The sequence below is a fragment of the Aegilops tauschii genome, chromosome 2 (genome assembly GCF_002575655.3).
Source record: "Aegilops tauschii subsp. strangulata cultivar AL8/78 chromosome 2, Aet v6.0, whole genome shotgun sequence".
In the NCBI taxonomy this organism is placed as follows: Eukaryota; Viridiplantae; Streptophyta; class Magnoliopsida; order Poales; family Poaceae; genus Aegilops; species Aegilops tauschii.
In genome coordinates this window covers 631,113,841-631,136,297 of record NC_053036.3, presented here as the reverse complement: position 1 = coordinate 631,136,297, position 22,457 = coordinate 631,113,841, and the positions used below count along the sequence as shown (strand labels likewise).

Sequence of the window (22,457 nt, the reverse complement as noted above, 5' to 3'; positions counted from 1 at the left end):
AGTAGCCGCGCCCAGAGCCTGTTTCATAAAGGGAGCTGTTATCATGTCGACGCCTTTGGCATAGCTAGTTCACACACCAAACCAAGAAGACTAGATTTTTTTAGTAGTGTTCAGGAAACTGAAATGTGGAGGAAGGCAATTGTATTATGAATCAATAGTAATTAGCACATCTTCATTTCTCAAATGACAGGGAAAACTGTACATTTCTTGCTACACACTGTGATGCACACATACACATTATACAATGCCCTTGGTTCTTGCCATGATGCATAAGATGTACCCGAATTTATAATGCAAGAATTACACTCTGGACCTCTACACCTGATGGTGCACGCAGCCTGTTATTGCAAAGCCTCACAATTTTGAGAATGAAACAAAAGGAAAAACAGAAAGCTCACCGGTATCCGTTTCAATAGTTTTACCATATTAATTAAGATACTCCACAGCAATCATCGTACGCTGGCAGTGGCAGGCGCAATCTTGATGCCCAGAGCCTGTTTCTTACTCCCTCCGTTCCGATTTACTCGTCGTGGTTTTAGTTTAAATTTGAACTAAAACCACGACGAGTAAATCGGAACGGAGGGAGTATGTGCCAAGAGATATTCTGCGTTTTTAGCGAGAACAGAGGAGAGAGGCTTCAGAGGAACCCCATGGCAGTCACGATCAACGCCATCGAAAAGCATGATGCTCTCAAGCCCGGCCATTGTCTCATAAGCCTCCAATAATGTGTCAACGATATTGTGCCTGTTGATCGCTTCGACGTTTTGTTCTTGCTGGATCAACTCTATAACCATCTCGCAGGTAAGCTTCTGTATCGCCAGGCATGCAGGGGTGGCATACATGTTGTCCTCCACCATCTTCTTCAGCCTCACCACAGAGTCTTCCAGGGCAGTCGATGACATTTGTGGCATTACGATTGCTGCAAAATCAAGGTTGCTTCTTGCACGAATCGATGCGACGAGCGATAACAGCTCTGCTTGCAGCCTGCTGGCACATTGCTGAATGAGGTTGCACTGTAAAGCAGAAGGCTCACCTTGGCCACCGTTACTTGGGTTTTCTATGTCGTTTCCGATTGATGTAATGGCATGCTCCCTACCTTGGGGTGTACTTGTACTACTCGCTCCTGCTTGTATAGTAAACAATTTTGCGAGTATCTGACTGAAATGATATACACACATATTGGTAGCTAAAAAAACATTAATTGCATAAAGCCCGTGTGTGTGCAGTGGATGTTATAAAGAATTTGATTACTTTATTACTTTAGGAATAACAGTATGTTGTAATATATTCAGCCATACCTTGCGGAATGTTGGTTCATCTACGTAGTTGCTCAAATGCTTCAAGATGACTGCTGCGCTAATACGACAGCTAATGTTGATATCTATTTCCACCTTTTCTGTTGCACTTATTTTGCACTCAATGGTCTTGATCTTGGAGTTGAGCAATCCAGTAAGATGATGGAGATTATCGTCCCATCCTGTGAAGCTCTTCATAGCCTCTGAATCACTTGATAACATGGCCAATGCCTCACCAGCCCTTTCTTTAAGCCGGCTTGCAGTTCCCTTAGCTTCTTTCATCTGCTTTTCCGCAAGTGCTTCTGTGGCTTGTTTGTCCATCTTCTCTTTTTTCCGTGCTCCGCTGACCTTGTTAACAAGATTATTTTGTTGGCTTGAAGTTAGTTTGTTAATGTTACTTTTCTCATCTTTCAAATAATCTTCCATCCAGTCTGTAGTAAGGAAGATGTGTAGAGCCCTCTCAATAAATTTGTCTCTTCTCTTTGTAGGAGAAATACTTGCTGGATGATGCAAGGCTAGTTGTGTAAGAATCTCTATAGCTCGCATCTGTAGTTTTATGATACTACCATTGTTGCTCTCCATATCCATGTACAGAATGGCCTCCAAGCTTTTGATTGCATTAATATTGTTCGCAATTAGTATGCGCATCTTTATGCCAGTGCTTCCTGAAGAGCACATGAGCGTTCTCACCACTTTGAGTGATCCGTCTGCTACCTTGGTCCATGCAACATTGCTCTTGATATCTTCTACTAATTTGTTGGAACTGACAGGCGTGAGTATTTTGGAAAGAAGATCCTTGGTGTTGTATATCAGTGTGCAGTTATTTCCGTCGTGAGACAGGTTCTCTAGAATTCTCAAGCCTGTCAAAACCAGATCCTCACAATTCCCCCTCTGCTTGATGTCTTGCTGTAGGGCGTCATCATTCCTCTGGTCATCAATTTTCTTGAGACTACCTTCTATTACGGTTTGGAGTAAGGACATGCCTCCCGCAAAATTCAGGTTACCTTCTTTATCTTGCTGTTGGTTACCAGCTAAATTTTGGTTTGGGGAGCCCGTCCTTTTCCTCTGCCTGCTATGGTTAATTACATATGACAAATGAAGAGCTTCTTGATCACCAGTGTTATGGCAGGAGGTCTCAAAGAGGGAGGGGATGCATTCCAACGCTCCAAGAAAGTGGGCCAGATTGAGGTCACCAGCGAGATGCTCTACAATCCTCGCTGCAACCCATCTCATCTCTTTCTCAGCTAGGCTTCTCCAAGCAAGGCTTCCGATCAGCTTCTGAATTCTTTGTCTTGGTGACCTGTTCAGCAGCCATGCTATTGGAACAGGTGTATCAAGATCAATCAACATGGTTAGTACCCTTCCTCCTAACGCATAGTCCTCCAGTGATTGTGAATCCAGCAAGGCAGCACCATATGTGATCAAATTCCAGATCACTGTTGATGCAGGGTTGTCTCTAGACACATCTGCCTGGTTCTGCCTAAGTATCCAAAAAGTACTTTGCGGTTGAAACCATGTTGGTGGCAAAGACTATGCAAGAACCACTCCCCAACAATCCCTCCAATTATTATGCACAAGAAGGATATTGCACTCTAAGCAAGTGATACAAAGTGTTACGAACCGAGACTAAAGGGGCTCCACGTGGCGCTGTGGAGCGCTCAGACAGGACTAAAGGCCGCCACGCGTCAGCCCCTGCCAACCGGGACTAATGTAGTAGACAGTCAAAAAGTCATCGTGCTGAGAGCTCATAGAACCAACGCATCAGAACAACAACCGCTACCGAGCACACTGCGGCTGCGGAGGAGGACAATGAGGCGGCCGTCTGGTACCACCGTCTATATCACACACACCCATGGCTCGCATAATTAAGGCATATATAGGTGCTTATATGAGCTGCTAAGAGCATCTTCAACTCCCGCACAAAAATTCCGCGCCCAATAAAAGTTATGGCGCGTCACTGTAGCACTTTTAATGCGCCGGGAGCAACATTATTACTTTAATAGAGGCCCAAAAACGGGCGCCCAAAAAGCACACAATGCAAATTGCTCTAATTGCATTAATAAATTATTAATAAGTAAAGCCCCCTCAAGCTTGCCTTCCAGGCTTGTTGCGCGGGTTCTCCACGAGTTTCCCGGGCTGGGGCGCGGCGGGTGTGGTGACGCAATGCATGCAGATGGATGGATATATAGATGTCGCGCTCATACCTCGTACTCCAGCTAGCAGATCGGGCGTCTGGCATATGCGACACGCACTCCCTTTGTCCACATGAGTGAGACACGCACCCATCTGATCGGGCGCGCTGCCATGTGCGAACACGCACCCATCTGACCAAGCCCTCCCATATGCGACAGGACGGACGGATGGAAGTAATGAATGAGCTGTATTTAATTTGGCCGTATTCACAAGCTACTAGTAGGAGTACCATCTTTGCCTGTTTGGCTTTCTTGGTGCAGATCATGTGAAATTCATTGGCAAATCACCGGTAACATTCAAACAGTGTATTTTGACTGTTGTATCTGAATCCCGCGGATAAACTTTATTCAGATAAAATATGAACTTTATTCAGGTTTGGGGGGATGTGCCGCCGCGGTGCTCTCCCATGGCGTCTCCCATGCGGAGATGCCCACCCTCATCGTGCTAGCCGCCGCACTCACCTTAGCCCCCGCGCAGCTCTACTGCATGGCTCTGTGTCCACCTATCCTCCTTGCTCAGCAGAGATGCCGTTCCCAGCTCCCCCTTGACATGAATGGCGGTCCAAAATCCAGGTTCTCGATGGCCGCCCCACTAAATGCGCATCATCGGAAATCCTGAAATAAATCCAGGAATAAATGCGAGCACCAGGACTTGTACCCTAGTGGACTGTGGATACTACATTTCCTCTGACCATCCAACCACATGTTGGTTGGCGGATCCTGACTTGTTATTATTACTATTCTGACTAACTGAACACATTACATATACCTGTAAGCGCGAACTGCATAATTGGTAGGTTAGCCTAATCACTATTATGTGCAAATATATCCACAGATTGTTTTGAGAACCCATTAAGCACAAGACAAAACTAAAACTAAAAGGCTAGTGCTTGCAAATTATTATTTTTTCGACAAAAGCCTAGTGCTTGCAATAATTCTGAGTCGTGCCATAAATCAAACCAAGCATTGACCATCTTTCATTGCTATAAATTACTACTGCACGCAGATCGAAATCGAACAAGCATCACTTGAGATGCAGGCACCTCCAGCAGGCTCGTCCCACCATCCCACCGCGGGAGTGCATCTATGTCTCGCTTAAAGTGAGCACAGAGAACAACACTTCATTATGCGGTAAACATTTGTTTAGGTCATGATGAATATTTCAATATGTGCTAAAAAAATTCAGTATGTGATAGACATTTTTAATACACGACGATCAGACGTTAATACATGATTCACATCTTTTAAATACAAGAATATTTTTAAATACACGTGGGACTTTTTAAACACACGATAAACATATTTTAATATACAATGAATATTGTTAAATACGCGATGAACATATTTTCCAAACAAAAATGATGAAAAAAATACGTGTTTGGACAAATTTTGAAATAGGCTATCTATATTTATTTTCAAGTATGCAACAGGCTGTTATTTTTTAAAATACACGATGCGCATTTTAAATGCGCAATAAATAATTTGGAGACATACACAATGCACATTTTAAACACGAGGTAAATATCTTTGATAAATACACGATGATCATTTCTAAAAATACAAGTCAACACGTTTTAAATGCACAATATTTAAGAAAATGTGCACGGTAAACATCTTTTGAACTACACAATGAACATTTCTCAAATAGAATGACATATATTTTTAAATAGAGTATGAACACTTTTTAAGATGCGCAATCGGTAAGGACACACATTGACGATCGGACCGGCACGGTGGATGGTAAAGACGTCTCGTAGATAGCGGCTTCGTGCTGCGATCAGGCCGGTATGGGGGACGCGGCCGGATAGATCAAAAGTGTGAAAGCATATCGGACACTCTGTAGACAATAAATCGAAGTGTCGAGTGTGAAAGTATCGAGAGACGATCACGGACTAGAGTCAAGAAACAGAGAGGGAGCCTCTTTGGTTTGTGGGGCGCACGCGCACGCGGTGGAGCCCAGTGCAGTTCTAGGCTGCTAGCTGAACGCGCTCACTCTCCGGTTCCGCTCACTGGGCAGTGAAAAAGAGGAGAAAACCACCGGACGAAGCAAGGTATCCTTCCTAGCACCTTTTGGTTGGGGAGGGAGGAGCGGGCAAGACGATGCTGCACTTCAGCCATCCGGTGGTGCACCCCTCCCCGCCGGTGGTGGTGCCGCCGCCGGCGCAGGCAGAGGTGGAGATGGTGCCGCCGGCGCAGGGGCAGGCGGTGGGGGCGAACGGGGACGGGAACGGGAATGCGCCTGCTGGGGTGATCATGAGGGACCCGTGGACGAGGTGCGGGCTCGTGTTCCGCCTCCTGCAGGCCGCCTTCGCGGCCGCCGCGCTCGCCGTCATGGTGTCCACCGACGACTTCTCCTCCGTCACCACATTCCGGTGCGTCCTCGAACCCTTCGTGGATGGATGGATGGATGGGCAGGCCCCCCTTCTCCTCTCCCTTCTCAGCAATTTTCTTCTTAGGAATTCAATTATGTTTCAGAACACTGCCCGCCGTCGTACAGCTAGTTATATACAGTATAGTTAGTTATTATTGACTCCTCCTTATGATTCTCCAAAGTGAAATGCTCATATTTATCTGGGCATTTAGATGTAGCTATACTTGTATAACTAACTGCAAATCTGCCTTTGGATGACTGCATAGTCTGCATTAGCCAGTTCTTCAGTGTCTGCCTTTGGATATCATGATCTTGCTCCCTGTGATTCAACTAAAAATGTTGTCTCAGCTGTCTTGAACTCTTGTTTAAATGCAGAAAAGTTTAGCATTTCTGCGAAAATCAGGAGTTCGATCTTCACATGTGTGTGGACAATCTGGAATTCAGAATGGTGTAATTGTAATGGAAAATCGTGTGCATACATTTCCTTCCTTGTGGAAAACATCTGAAGATCTACATTTAGTGTTGGGGGTAATATATTGAGCTGAGAACTATATATGCGAAACAAGTACTAGTATGTTAGTGCACCTTATTTCCGTGACCCAATTAGATGGTGCAAATCGAAGGTTTTTTCACTTAAGATGTTGCTGTTACAAATCAGAATAGGGGATTTTTATTTGTTTGTTCGCCCCTTATGTAGATGAACTTATTCTTGTTCGTTTGAGCAGCTACCTCGTCGCAGCAGCAAGTGTGCAATGCCTCTGGAGCCTTGTCGTGGCCATTCTGGATGCCTATGCAATTGTTGTCAAACGTTTCTTCCGAACTGCCCGGGCTGTCATCATACTTGCCCTCGGGGACTGGGTAAGTCATATTTTCTCAAGCACCTCAAGCAAAACAACTACCCACCTGTCATGCGTTGTGTTTTGAATATGCAAATTAAGAATCATGTGTATCTTTCTTTCTCCTAATGAAATGTAAAAACAATTCGCTTTTGACCCTGATGTTTTGTCCGCAGGTCACAGGAACACTGATCTTCAGTGCAGCGTGTGGATCAGCAGCTATCACCACTCTCCTTTCCAATGATTTCGGAGCTTGCTCGGTAAATCCCTGTGGAAGCTTCATGAACGCTACCGCCATGGCTTTCTTGAGCTGGCTTGCGCGTGCGCCGGCCTTTATCGGGAACCTTTGGACGGCGGTCCACCGAATACAAAAATCATAGTTTGTGAAACGAAAACCGGGCAGTTTGCGCAACCCGGTCCCGTTTTCGTGACCAACTTGGACGCATCGACTGTAGCATATCTAACTATAGTATGACCGGGAAGCAACGGATGGATACCCGCCGAACAAAGTATGTCATCAATGTTTCTGTATAAATTAGGGAGTAACTTGATGTTTGAAAGGGTGGTTGTGCTGCTCAGGATTTTTCTTCTTCTTTTTGTGGATAGTATGACTTCTTACTATATGAGGGTGGACTGGCGGTTCTGTTCTGGGGATGAAAAGATGGGTTACTTGTGTAGAGCTCAAGGTTGCTGATATGCTATATCTATCTGTTTATTTTGCTACTCATATATTTTGTTATTGATATATGGATCTTAGGTCAGGAGATTGCTCACTTAGTACGGTCGCCACATACGATTGATACATTATCGGTTGTTTATCTAAAAAAAATGCCTATGGAGATTCCAACAACCTTAATTAATTTCTGAAGTATGAACTAGAGACTCCAGTATAATCAATTTGCACTCTGAAACCGGCAACAATTTGCACCCAAACAAAAGAGAATGCTTACTTAAAAACAGAGTATAGTTGACTGATGCAAATCTTGCAAAGAATAGCTAGCATCCTCATAATTCTTCCTAAGTTCTAATCAACATTAGTCGAAACAACAAGTTTTCGTGTAATCATGGTTTCCTGCCCTCATCTAGGAGATTTTTTTTTCCGATCCAGTGAACTCATGTAGTTTGTTCACTTACGGTAAATGCCACAGTGGCCTCTCCTCAGGCGCCTCTCCTCGGGTTCAAATGACAATCAGCAACATTTTGCATGAGGGCCAAGTGGTGTCACGCCGGGAAGTTCAAAAAGGATGTAACGGTAATTTAAGCTATATCATGGAGAGAATGTCAAATTGCTGCACGACAACATCACATAGTGACGAAACATAGTGCTGACTGATAAACTCGACAAAAGACCATGCTGACTGATACATAGTGCTCAATTATATTCATAGTGAGTTTAGTGTTAGCACCAAGTAGTTAAAGCTGTTAGATGATACCCATAATGTAGAAAAAATTTGAAAGCAAAACAACAATCATCAAGAACAACATAAAACATGCAAACTGAAAATTTTCAAGAACTGTGATAGAATGAACCAATGACTTCCTAAGTTGGATTGATCCTGCACTTTGCACCATCGCATCTATTTATTATTTTCTTTAAGGCATAGTTCACTCTGTTAATTTTTAGGAGATGGTTGAATGTTTTGAAAAATAATAATCGATGGTACTGTTGTTATCCAGCAAAATCTAATGAGGCAGCATGAGTTCAGTTAATTTTCAAAACAATTCAGGCCTCATAATCCCACATTATTATTTTGTCAGCAAATGGTTGAGCTACAATTTGGGATAAGGAGATAAGGTATAACAGGTATAACAGGTTTATGCTGTTGTAACAGGAACAACACTTGGGAAGTATTTTTCAGGATTTAAGAAGTACGCTTCATCCTACTTGAGACGAGAGAAGCCATCTTTAGACATTTCCACACATTTCATAAGAAGAGTAATCTCAGCTTGACTATCTTGCATTTGTCAAAGGATCTCCTGTTTACAAGCCTAGTTGTATTACATATCCTTGCAGGTTACACCTTCAAACCATAGTTTAAAAAACCGAACCGGAAAGGTTGTCGGTTCAGGTCTTTACCGGTCGGACCGCCGGTTCACCGGTTCGATTGTTGGTTTTTGAAGCAATACAATAATATATGTTGACTAATATATGTGCTAATATAGTGTGAAACAATGGTCAAATAAAATTATTTCCATGTAGTGGACAACAAAGTAGCACAACCGAGTTGATTATTGGCCCGTGTGCAGACCCCGTGTACTGCTCACATGACCTGGGGTCAAATTCCACTTCTCCCAATTACTATTAATACATTTTTCTGATTTGTCCCGGTTCAATGGCCCGGTTTTTTCACCAGTTTTCCAGAAAACCGGCCGGTACGACCGGTTTTCTCCGGTCTGATTGTAGAATGGTCTTATTAGCTTAAAAACCGCTGAGGCCAACGGTTCTCGTTTTTTCCGGTTTGACTGCCAGTCCGGTCCGATTTTTTAAACTAGGCTTCAAACACTGATGTTTTAGCCTTGGCCACCCCAGCAATTTCTATCTAGCTCAGCCACTGCTATCTTGCATTTTGATTGTCATGGTTTAAGAAGTATGCTCCGTCTTTCCAAGTAGGAGAACAAGAAAGCTTTGTAAAAACAGCTGCCATATCGGCGAGTTCTTCATAATATTTCTTCATAACATTTTCTTCACGCATTTAATATTTTTCCCAGCGAGTGACGTGGTAGATTTCCTCAATCCCTCCCAACTCCAGCAAGAAACCACCAGCGAACTAATTCATTTATTTCTTTTAGAGAAAATTTCGTTTATTTCTTCCCAATCGGCCAGGAAATCTTTGGAAAAAAAACCCTGAAAGAACTTCAGGTGTTGCACCATCGATGCATCCTCTCTGAATGCTTCCATCACTACTGCTAGGTGCGATCTCTGCTGCCAGGCATTTTCCTTTGATATGTTGTCTAACACGGGCAGGCGTTTTGAAACATCGGAAAAAAATATAAGAGCGGTTTTTACGCAGGATGGGAGGAGTACATTTGAAAAAGTCACAGATTTGATAAAATTTATGAATTTGAAAAGTTCACAAATTTGAAAAAAAGTTCACACAGTCAAATTTTTTTTGCTTGATTTGAAACAAAATGGCGCATTTGAAAAGTCCACGAATTTGAAAAGGTCGAGTTAATTGCACGTTGGTACCACACTTGCGCACCTACTCACGAGTCAGTACTACTACTCAAAAGTTTTGCAATTCAGTACCAACTCAGGGCCTAAGTGGTGCATACCGGGCTAAGGAGCATATAAAAGAGTATTGACCGCGTATCGGACAGGTCGGGCCCGCATGTCAGGTGACACGCTGGCCGAATCGGCGCGTGGACGGGTCGCTGACTCGGACGAGTCCGACCTAAAGGGCTAGGTCGAACCGAGCCGCCGTTTCGAACCCTAACTCTCGTTCCCCTCTCCCTCTCTTCCCCGTGCTCCTCTCTGGCAATGGCGAAGGCGAATCCGGGCGGCGGCGGTGTAGGCGGCGGCTCGAGCAGCGGTGGCGGTGTGGGCGGGTACGGAGATCTTCCTGGCCTCGGGGCCGATGCGCACCCAGGATTGGCCGAGGGCGACGGCGACAGTTCGTCGTACTAGTCGAGCGGTGAGGAAGAAATGGAGGAGGCCCCGCTGACCATGGAGCAGCGCCTGTGGATGGCAGAGATCTCAGTCGCCAACCCTTTCACGAGCCATCACTGGACCCATGGATGTGGTGGAGTGCTGTAAGTTCTCCTCCCTCTCCTCTGTTCTTTCTTCCAATTTGGCGGCTAGGGTTAGTGTTACTGAAAATGTCCAAATTTGCTGCCACTTGTAGTGTGGATGATGCTATTTGGGATGTTAGGATTCACTTTGATGCCCTACATAATTTGGATAGGAAGATATGCAGTTCTGATGTCACTTTTCTGAATCTGTATGCACTATTGCATACACAAGGATTTACATTCTCTGATGAATTGTATCACATGGAGAACACATGCATAGGAGAGCAGAGAGAGCATGGCCTAGACTTGATTGACACAAACATTAAATTGCAGCAAGTTAAGAAGCAGCATGAGCATACATTAGTTCTGAATCTGTTAGTTAGAGCAACAGCCACTGACAGTGCTGCGAGTCAGAGAAATGCTGAACTGCAAACCATTATTTATGCACCACCAGTTGTGTATGATCTCAGTGAGCCAGATGTGCTTGCTGTTGATGACCAAGGGGTTGTTTTTCATAGTCAGTGCAGTAGCAGTACCAATGTTGAAGCTAGTGGTTTTTGCACACAAGAGAGCAAAACCTAGGTAAACAAAAGCTGAAAGCTATGATGGAGGATGAAGTTTTGTTGGAGGAGGGATATTACAACAGTGATAATTCAAAAGGGGCATATGACAGTGACAACTACATGGAGAAGTACAGGATTTCTCAAGACAGAGAGATAATAGATGGAAAGAGACAAGCAGATGAGGAACAACTAGCAGATGATGAAGATGAATATTCAGATGATGAGTCAGAAGAGGGGGAACAACTGCATTATGAGGGTGACACTGAGGTTGAGGATCTGTTTGAGATGGAGGAGAGGGAGGAGGAAGAGAGGGGGGATGAAGAGATGGAGGAGAGTGTGAATGTGGAGTTAGCTCCACAGTTGCAGGTAGAACCTCCAAAGAAGAGGCAGGAGCTGAAAATTAGGAGGTGCCCCACCACTAGAACACATTCTAGTGTTGTAAAGGAGGTGAAGCCAGATTTCACTCCTTCATCAGATGAAGAAGAAACTGGTTGGCTGCAGGATAGTGAAGATGATGGGCATGAGCCACTGCAATTTGTCCTAAAGAAAAGCAAGAAGAGTAGGGCACAGAAAAGAAAACCTAGGATATGGTTCAATGAGAAAATGGAGCACCCACACCAGCAATTATGTAAGTACATGTGCTTCACAAATCAGCAGCAATTCAGAGATGTTCTGTTGAGCTTGCACATTTCACAGTCAAGAGATTTCAGATATCACAGAAACTCTGACCAAAGGATCGTTGCATGTTGCAAAAATGAGCACTGTCAGTTCTACATTATTGCTGATGTGATCAAAGGTGAAAAGACTTTTGCTATAAAAAAATGAACCTGGAGCACACTTGCCCTACCACTACAGAGTCATCAAGGGTTAGTACAAAGTGGCTTGCAAAGACATATGAGTCATTGTTCAGGTCTGATCCAACCACTAGCATATAAACTCTGATTGATGCCTGCAATGAGAAGTATGGTGTTGAGGTTCCTAAGCACATGGCCTATAGGGCCAAAAACCTTGCTGTGGAAGCTGTCTTAGGAGAGCACAAGAAGCAGTATCCCAGGCTAAGGGACTATGCAGCAACCATCATGCAGACAAACCCTGGAAGTATGGTTGTAGTTACAACTGTAGTTCCTAAAGCAACAGAAAAAGTACCACATCTAGTGCCAAGGTTTCATGCAATGTTTTTCTACTTAAATGGAGCAAGGGAGGGATTTCTCAATGAATGCAGACCTTTCATTGGTTAGTTAGTTGTTTCTTTGCTTTATTTACTCTAACATTTTTGCTTTAGTTTATTTGCTATGTACTGACTTAATTGGTTCTTTATTTTTGCAAAACAGGTGTTGATGGATGCTTTATTAAGCTGACCACAGGTGCACAGATCCTTGCTACCACTGGCAGAGATGGCAATAACAACATTTTTCCAATTGCATTTGCCATTGTTGGTCAGGAGGATACAGCTAATTGGTGCTGGTTTCTGCACCAACTGAAGATATGTCTAGGAGGAGAAGTTGGCCAATTTGGTCCTTATACTATCATGTCAGATAGACAGAAGGTAAGTACATAGTTTGCTGTGTGATTTCAGTAGCATAGTTTGCTGTCTATCTTCAACTACATATGTAATCAGTAGCTTAGTCTGTTGTGTAATTTCAACAGGGCCTACTCAATGCAGTGAATAGAGCATTTCCAAACTGCCACCAGAGATATTGTCTTAGACACTTGTATGCAAATTTCTAGAATGCTGGTTTTAGGGGGGAAGATCTAAATAAATGCATGGATAATGCCAGTTATGCTTACAATGAACATAAGTTTAATATTGCTATGAATGATTTGAAAAATGAGTGTGAGGCTGCTTGGATCTGGCTTAATGGAATTCCTAAGAAAACATGGGCTAGGCATGCTTTTGACACTAACTGCAAGACAGATTTGGTTGTTAACAACCTATTTGAGGTGTTCAACAAGTATATTCTTGATTTTTGGAAAAAGCCTATTAGGACTATGGTTGATGGTATGAAGGACAAGCAAATGGTGAGGTGGCATAGGAATAGAGAGAGAGGAAAGGCAGCTTTCTGGGAGATCACACCACATTATGCTGAGAAGCTAGAGCTGGAAAAGGAGAGGGCCAGGTACTGCAAACCCATTCAAGCTGGTGTTAATTTATGGCAAGTGACCAGTGGGAAGCAAACACACCCTATGAACTTGGATAATTATACATGTGGTTGCAGAAAATGGGACCTGAGTGGCATACCATGCAACCATGCAATTTCAGCAATTAACAAGGCCAAAAGGTTTCCAGAGGACTTTCTTTGTAAATTCTTCAAAAAACCATTTTTTCTGGCAGCATATGAACCTATGATCTTTCCTGTTCTTGGTGAACATGACTGGATAAGGACACCTTGACCAGACATAGAGCCACCATAATTTCATGTTAGGAGAGGAAGAAAGAAAGAGAAGAGGATCAAGGGCAAGTTTGAAGTGCCAAAGCCAAAGGACAGCAGTAGAATGGCCACAATAACATGCTCTAACTGTGGTCTCCAAGGCCATAGATACACCAACTGCCTAAAACAATTGAAACCAGATTTGGCTATGAGGAAAAACAAGCATGTGCTAATACCAATCTCACTGCTTTTGTATTACTTGACTAGTGCATTTGTTAGTATTTTTATGTTGACTACTAATACCAATCTCACTTCTTTTTGCAAGACACCTGGAAGATCACAACAGCAACCTCCACCTACAAGATCACAGCAGCAACCTACACCTGCAAGATCACAGCAGCAGCCTCCACCTGCAAGATCACAGCCTCCACCTGCAAGATCTGGTGCAAGGTCTGGTGCAAGAACTGGTGCAAGATCTGGTGCAAGGTCTGGTGCAAGAACTGGTGCAAGATCTGTTGCAAGGTCACAGCCATCAACTAGTGGTGCAAGGCCATTCACTGCCCCAAGATATGCAACTCCTTCTACTTCTTCTGAACCAAGAAGTCACACTGGTTGGATGACCTGGTTTTCTGCCAGTGGTAACAATTGAGTGTCATGAGTTGTTGTTTCTCAAAACAATGTACTGTTCAATGTTTTGTGTCCTGAACCATGGTTGGATGCTTAGGTTTGACTGTACTGAACCAACAAGTCAAACTGGTTGGATGATTATGTTTGAGTGTACTGAATTGCTATCAACTATCTTACCTGAGTTAATTTTTAATGCTATTGGCAATGTTATGCTATCAATTTGGCAATGTTAAGGTTTGATGATGAGATTTGATGATTAATGTTATTGGCCTTGTTAAGGTTTGATGATGAGATATGATGATTAGTGTTATTGGCCTTGTCAAGGTTTGATGATGAGATTTGATGATTAGTGTTATTGGCCTTGTCAAGGTTTGATGATGAGATTTGATGATTAGTGTTATTGGCAATGTTAAGGTTTGATGATGACTAGGGGGTTCTCGACGTCGACGGAGCCTAAATGACTAACCACTATGGTTTAGGGGGTTCTCGACGTCGACGGAGCCTAAATGACTAACCACTATGGTTTAGGGGGTTCTCGACGTCGACGGAGCCCAAATGAGTAGAGTAACCACTATGACAGCAACTATGACAACAACTTAAAACATGACAAGCAACTCAAATCATAAAGGATAGTTTGATGCAACCTACTTAATAGATTCTTACACAACATACTAGAGTTCAACTTAGGTCACAACTAAAAGCAACAACATAGTTCCAACTTAGTTCACAACTACACATCCATAGTAGATAACTTAGTTCACAACAGCACCATACTTCACAAAAGGTCAGCAAAGCAAGCATTCTTCTTCATGTTGATCTGGATCTTGCTCTTGCTCTTCCTCTTCATCTACATCTTCATTCTGACAAGATGTCCAGGATCCCCTTCAATTTCTGCTTGTTCTTCTCCTCTGACTTCAACAGTTCAGCAATCTGAATCTTTAGCTGATCCCTCCTTGCGGTGAGCTTGTCATGCCCCTTCTTGAGATCACCCATGTGAAGGAGCAGCTGGGTGTTCTCCTGGGTGAGCTTTTCCTCAGATTTTTTGAGTTCATCAACCTGGAAATGCAGGTTCCTGGTGGATGTACTAAGCACTTCCTTCTCTTTTAGATGATTGAACTTCAGGTTCTGGATGGCAGTGCCTTGAGATTTTGTGATGTTCATCAGTACTTTATACTTCTCCTGCAGCTTGAAGATCTCTGCATCTTTCTTCCCCATCTCTGTCTTCATGTCAGGTACAACTGTCTCAGAAACCTGCACATTCTGCATCTTAGCCTGCAAATAGCTGAAATCTACCATCCTATCCTCTTGAGCATTGAACAGTTGGTGCACATCTTCAACCAATTTGTCATAGTTGGCCTCTAGATTATTATTTTCTTCTGTCAAATGGTGAATAGTGAGTGAACTCTCCAGGTTATCCTTCCTCCTATCACTCTTGCTGTCATGGTACATTTCCCATAACTTCAACAAGGCATTCTGCAATGTAGGAGGCCACTCTGGATCAACCCAGAGAACAATACCACAGTCGTCATCTTCCTGCAGTATAAACAAACATAGCATGTGCAAAATCAATCTCCTAGGCAAATTATTTAAGCAATAAACTTTGAGCAACTGGCTTTAAATAATAACTGAACTTTGAGCATCTAACTTTAAACAATGAAATACAAATCAAATCAACTTTAAGCATCTGCCATTGAATTAAATAATGAACTTTAAGCATCTTTGAGCAACAACTTTAAGAATGAACCTCTGACACTAAACACTCACTGAATTTTGAGCATCTGACATTGAATCTCTCTGACATTATGCAATCAAATAATTTGCAAATTGAGTACTCTTGTGAACTAAACAATGATCATCTGCACTGCAAACTAAGGTGTTGACCAATTATAAAATTACTGGCCAAATTAAATATACATGGAAAGCATCAACACATTTTCTAATCCAATGATTAGCATTAGTACTACTAAATGACCATCACAGCTACCCAATTAAACAAGAATACTCATTAAACAATGTGCATCAGCACATGGCTAGATTAAAGAACATGAATTCTATGCACCGGACAATTCTATGCACATGGCTAGATTAAACAATACAATTAACACAGAGATTTGTATAGAATCTTACATTCTTAGGACAGACTAAGAACCTCCTGCCCATGTTAAATGCTTCAAATGCTACACGCCTCTCAGCCGCCACACCATGCTGATGGCAAAGAACGATGGGTGTTGTCTCAATGCCACTGTAGTCTTGGTCTTCAATGCTAGCAGGGATCTACAGGAGCAAAAGGAAGAGACAATCCCCAAATCAAATCAAATCCCCAAATCAGATAACCTAACCCTAACCCTAGCTCTACAACTCACCCGGTAATGCATGGCTTCGTCGTCGGAGAGGTTCATGTATTGCACGCTGGAGTCCTGGCCGATCTCGTCCTCCATGGCGCAATGGCGAGCCTATTGAGGTGGCGGCGGCGGGCGGCGGCAAATCGGAGAGAGGAGGGAGAGGGAGAGGGAGAGTGAGGTCGAGCGAGAGTGAGGACCGACCGACGACCGAGCCGACCGAGCCAGCTTAGACCCACCGCACCGCACCAGCCTCGTCCTAGTCAGCGCATCGGGCACGCGCCGATTGGCCACCGTGTCACCTGACAGGCGGGCCCAGTCTGTCAGATACATGGTCAATACACACTTATACGGCTGTCAGTCCATTTTGTAACAGTTAGGCCGAATAGTGGTACTTAACTGCGACATGCACGAGCAATGGTACTGACTCGCGAGTAGGTGCGCAAGTGTGGTACCAACGTGCAATTAACTCGAACAGGTCCAATAATTTACAAAAAGTTCGCAAAACGAGAAAAACCAGATGGCAGACCAAAAAACGGTCAGAAGATTCTAGACGCTTCTTTAAACCAGTAGGCATTGGTTAGAATAAATATACAAAAGCCACTTTTTTTACAAACATAAACAAAAGCCACATGTGGCCCATTTAACGGAGAGCTCCTCCTTGGCGCCTTCAGCGCCCGTTGGCGATTCCAGCGCCCACTATGTCGCTAGCATGGGCCTGGCCCAGCAGCGCACGCTGGTTGCCGCCGCTCGCTCGATCGCTGGCTCCCGCTTGACCTTTTTTTCCTTCATTCCAAAAACTGCTACAGTATAGACTGTTTTTCTTAAAAAAATGTTTTGCTACAGTATGTACTTTGTCTTAGAAAAAGTTCATCGATTTTGAAAATAAGTTCATTGAAGTTGAAAAAAAGTTCATCGATTTTCAAAAAAGTTCATTGAGTTTGAAAAAAAGTTCATCGAGTTTCAAAAAAGTTCATCGAGTTTGAGAAAAAGTTCATCGAGCTTCAAATTTTTTTTACTGAGTTTGAAAAAAGTTCACCGAGTTTGAAAAAAAGTTCATCGAGATTCAAAAAAGTTCATTGAGATTTAAAAAAAGTTCAGTGAGCTTGAAAAAAGTTCATCGAATTTGAGAAAAAGTTCACCAAATTTGAAATATAAACTTCATCGAATTTGAGAAAAAGTTCATCGATTTTGCATCAAATCCAGGAAGAAAGAACAAAGAAAAAGGAAAGAAGAAAAACGGAAAATGGAAAAAGGAAAAATAAAAAAAAATAAAAGACAAGGAAGAAAAGAACAAGAAAGATGCATGTAATCACATTAGGCTTTGATGTGCTGTGTACTGCGAAGCAGGAGGTTGCCTGTTCGATTCCCAGTTCACCCACTTTTCTTTTGCTTCGCGTTTTCGAAAACAAAAGTAAGGTAAAAGGGCCGACCCATAATAGCAACGATGAGAGATCGGGGAGGGGAGGGGGGGGGGTGCGCCCTGTACGAATTGGCCTATAGTTGGCGTAGGATTTGGGCATTTCATGTGTGATGCATGCGCTGACGAGAATAAGAAAGAAAACTAATGGGCTAAGCCCAAGATGGGGGGGGGGGGGGGGGGGGGGGGGTGCGCCGGTTTGTGTGAATGCCTATAACTGACGCAAAGGCGTCAAATAGGATTTAGGGTGCTTTCGGGCTATGCGCTATGTGCTCTTGACTCCTTGTGGTGCACCTGCCTGTTCGTTTATTTTCCTAACGTGCAGTTTCTACCAACTTTGGCCAGTTTTTCTTTGTTAACTTCTTTTAGATTTTATTTCTCTTTTTCTTGTAAATGATATGACCATTCTATGAGAAATAAAGTCTTTTACCCATCAAAAAAGCTTTATCTAGTTTTTTGCCGTTTTGTATTTTTGCTTTCTTAAAAAGCCTAAGCATTTGTCACGATATTTGATAAGAAAGTGTTTATGTATTATTTTAAATATTCATCTTGTATTTAAAAAATTATATATGATGCATTTAGAAAAAGTTAAAGGTTATTTAAAAACATTCATCGTTATATTAGAAAAATGTTCGATGTTATTCAATGCTGGTTTTAAGTTTGGTTTTATAATATTCATCATGTATATTATAAAAATGTTCAGCGATGATGTTGATGTATAAATAATTGATTTTACATCACGAAGGCACAAAAACGGTCTTCCAACCAATGATGTAGATGCAATATTTTTTTCTCGAGTTTTGTCCGTGATGTAAAGAGTGGCGCAACTTTGTGAGGGCCAACCTACGCCGTGGCCCCCAGCTCATACAAAATTATATGCATATCGCTAAGTAGGCTTGATTATCCAGTAAACATCTTTGCCCCCCCCCCCCCCCCCCCCCCCCCCCCCTCATGCCCCCCTCATGATTTTTGTTCAAGCTCCACCACTGGATGTAAAACGGGTTGCATCACTTGGGACATTCGAGCAAAGAACCGCCACACAACCGCATCTCTACCTTATCATCGTCACCAGCGATTTCGGCCGGCAAGGCTGCGATAGTCGCTCGTCCGTCCTTCCCTGAGTCCGCCGCTACCCCGCTGCCCCATTCCTATCACCCTGGACGGCCACCGAAGGTCCCGCAACCATGTCGATCTGGATCGGCCATCGTGCAGAGTTTTGGCTGCTGGCTGGAGCGGTAGAGCCAGTGATGGTTCCGGGAGCTCGTGGTCATCGTCCTGCGTAGGTCTTCTAGTCGTCGAAGCTACCGCATACGGGTGCGCAGTTGCCGCAACTGAGCCGAGCGGTCGTTGCTTCGGTCGGCATTGTCGGCGCTGCTTAGCGAAATTATGGGCATCACCCCACCGGCACGCGTCAGCGAGGCGGAGGAGAGGCCTCTGTGACCGGTGTGGCTACCATCTTCGAATATTGATGATGATTTAGAATTTGAGTTGATTTAGGATTTTACTTTGAGATGATTTATGATTTTATGATGATCTAGGATTTTATTTTTGAATAATTTGGATTGCTTACCACATGTGTCATGTGGTTATTTGATACGATTTGATGTTATTTGGTTCAAATATGTATGAAACTGTGGAGCGGTTGTTGTGTCGATGCCCTATTTTACATCACCTATTGGAGCACTAGTGCGCTATTTTACATCATCTGTTGGAGTTGGAGGTTTTGGTGATGTAAAAACCCACCTTTTGGAGATCCAAATCTTACTCGAAGCACAATTTTATTCAATTGGTGGGGCGTGAAAAGCAGTCCACCATGTCAATGCCTTTACAAAACGTGATAATGACGCGAAAAATGTTGTAGAGTAGCACTTTGCCCACACGCAAAGGAAAAGGGATCAAAATTTAGAACAAACCCTTTGCCCATTGCCATGCCGTACACTACATCTTGCTGCTGCTGCTGCTGCTAACCCTGCAAGTGGGGCCCATCTCCATGGCGAGCTTCCGCAGCACGTACTTCTTGACCTTGCCGGTGGACGTCTTGGGCAGCTCGGCGCGGAACACCACGGTCTTGGGCACCATGTACCCCGCCATGCGCTCCCGGCTCCATGCCATGACCTCGGCCGTGGTCACCGTGCCCGCCGCGTCTTCCTTCAGGCTCACGAACGCGCACGGTGTCTCCCCCCAGAACTCGTCCGGCCGCGCCACCACCGCCGCCTCGCTCACCGCCGGGCGGCCGTAGAGCATGGATTCCACCTCCACGCTGCTGATGTTCTCGCCGCCGCTGATGATCACGTCCTTGGACCGGTCGCGGATCTCCAGGTACCCGTCCGGGTGCATCACGCCCACGTCCCCCGTGTAGAACCACCCGTCGTCCCGAATCGCCGCCTTTGTCGCCTCGCTGTCGTTGAGGTAGCCCAGCATGATGCACCCGCCGCGGAGCACGATCTCGCCCATCGTGGAGCCCTCTCGGGGCACGCTGCGGCCTGTGTCGGCGTCGACGATGTCCACCTCGGCCTTGCCGGGCGTGCGCACGCCCTGCCTCGCCTTGAGCCGCGCGCGCTCCGACGCCGGCAGCTTGTTCCACTCGCCCTTCCACGCGCACGACACGACGTGGCCTCCAGTCTCTGTTAGCCCGTACCCATGGCTGAGCTCAAAGCCCAATGCCTCAACACGATGCAGCACCGCAGCAGGCGGCGGCGAGCCGGCAGTCATGATCCGTACCTTACTGTGCAGAGGCTTGCGTACACCCTCCGGCGCGTTGGCCAGCATGCTGAGCACGACGGGCGCGCCACAGAGGTGTGTGATCTCGTGATCCGTGATGGCGGCGTAGACATTCTTGGCGTCGACGCGGCGGAGGCAGACGTTGGTGCCCCCGACGACGGCCATTCCCCAAGGGAAGCTCCACCCATTGGCATGGAACATGGGCAGCGTCCACAGGAACGTCGGCCGCGGCGGCACCGCCCAGTCCACAAGCGACACCATGGTGACCACGAAGATGCCGCGGTGGCAGTGCACGACCCGCTTGGGCGCAGCCGTGGTGCCGGAGGTGTAGTTGAGCACCATCGGGTCCCACTCGCTGGTCGGCCGGACCCACTTGAACTCCGGATCCGCCATCTCGAGGAGCCTCTCGTACGTCAGATCCGTGGCGGGAGCGGGAGGGAACCGATCCTTCTCGTGGTCGTGGGTATCCTCGACGAGCACGACGCGCGGTGCGGCGTGGCCCGGCGGCGATCGTGCGCGCGTCGAGGCGCGTGTTGATGGTGTTGAGCACGGCGCCGCTCATTGGCACGCCGAAGTGCGCCTCGTACATGGCCGGCACGTTCGGCAGCAGCACGGACACCTGAAACAGGCAATTGGTTTACGCCATGGATCATGAGTTCATTTTCACTCCGACGGCGGCGAAGAACACAGAGGCGCTTGCGAAATGACGAGGGATGGAAGCAACAGTGGATGGAAGGGCGCTTACGACGTCGAGCGCGGAGGCGAGGCGGAGGCAGCGGCGGTAGGTCTGGGACCAGGTGAAGACGGTGCCGCGGTAGACGACGGAGGGGCAGTCGCCGAACACGGTGGCGGCACGCTCCAGGAAGCCCAGCGGCGTGAGCGGGCAGGAGTTGGCCGGGTTCGCCCCGAGCTTCTCCATGGCCGCTGCGCCTGCAGCTCGTGATGGCCGGTGCGATGCAAGAAAGCAAGGTGGTCGCACGCCACGCCCACGCCCACCAACCGTGTGGGTGGCATGGGACGGTCAGGCAAATAGTGCAAACACTACTACACATAGTGATCAATGCTGGATCGCTACTACGTTTACAGCAGAAGATGCCACGCCGTTTTCGTCCTTCTCTGCATTTTTTGTACTAATAATACAAAACGAAGTTCACTGGCGAGGTGCTCCCTCTTTTATCTATTCATGTTGCCGGCGAAGCTCCACGTTGCCGCCGCTGCGTGCCGCTCGCGGCTGCTGCTCCATGACGGCGCTGCCCCAACGCCGCCGTTGTGTGCCGCTCACGGCTGCTGCTCCATGACGGCGCTGCCCCAACGCCGCCGTTGCGTGCCGCTCGCGGCTGCTGCTCCACGCCACCGCCGCGTGCCGCTCGCCGGCGCAGCTCCCCGTTGCCGCCGCTGCGTGCCGTTCGCGGCTGCTGCTCCATGACGGCGCTGCCCCAGCGCCGCCGTTGCATGCCGCTCGCGGCTGCTGCTGTTCACCGGCAATGCTCCCCACTGCCGCCGCTGCGTGCCGCTGACAGCTGCTGCTGCTCACTGGCGCTGCTCCCCTGCTCACGGCTGCTGCTGCTCCCCTGCTCGCCGGCGCTGTATGCGCTGCTGCTGCTGCTTGCTCGCTGCCCTTGCAGCTTCTATTCTCGCCACAGCTGCCCACTGCCACTTCTGCTGCTGCTTCTCACTGTCCTTGCCGCGGCTGCTGCGCCGGCCTTGGTGCTGGCCATGGCTTAGGAGAGAGAGTTCAGGGAAGGAGAGGGAGAGAACAAAGAGATTAGGGAGGAAGAGAGAGCTAACATGTGGGTCCCACATGTAAGTAACGGTCAAACAAACAGTCAACTAGCGGTCAAAGCTGACGAGTGGACCCAATCTGTTATAAACGCGATTGAAATTAACTAACACGGTCATTAGTGCAACATGGTAGTTTTTTGGAACAACCAACCAAAATTATGGTAGCATTTTGAAAAATTAAAAAAAGCGGTAGTTTTTTTAGCGATAGCCTGT

At 45.8% G+C, this 22,457-nt stretch overlaps 1 protein-coding gene and 1 pseudogene across 1 annotated transcript; one reads left to right on the top strand and one right to left on the bottom strand.

Annotated features, from left to right (window-relative positions):
- The first annotated feature begins 5,524 nt into the window (after positions 1–5,524).
- Positions 5,525–7,371, top strand: LOC109772982 (CASP-like protein 5A1). Its single transcript, XM_020331692.4, has 3 exons — positions 5,525–5,859; positions 6,584–6,716; positions 6,871–7,371. The coding sequence occupies exons 1-3, from the start codon at positions 5,588–5,590 to the stop codon at positions 7,072–7,074; spliced, it is 609 nt and encodes a 202-aa protein (XP_020187281.3). The 5' UTR covers positions 5,525–5,587; the 3' UTR covers positions 7,075–7,371.
- A 12,131-nt stretch (positions 7,372–19,502) lies between these two features.
- On the bottom strand, positions 19,503–21,435 carry LOC109772984 (2-methylpropanoate--CoA ligase CCL4-like; annotated as a pseudogene).
- Between the last annotated feature and the right edge of the window lie 1,022 nt (positions 21,436–22,457).

Coding starts and splice junctions, on each gene's coding strand:
- LOC109772982 (XM_020331692.4), top strand. CDS start 5,588: ATGCTGCACTTCAGCCATCCGGTGGTGCACCCCTCCCCGCCGGTGGTG. Junction 5,860..6,583: donor TCCTCCGTCACCACATTCCG/GTGCGTCCTCGA, acceptor TCGTTTGAGCAG/CTACCTCGTCGCAGCAGCAA. Junction 6,717..6,870: donor TACTTGCCCTCGGGGACTGG/GTAAGTCATATT, acceptor TTTTGTCCGCAG/GTCACAGGAACACTGATCTT.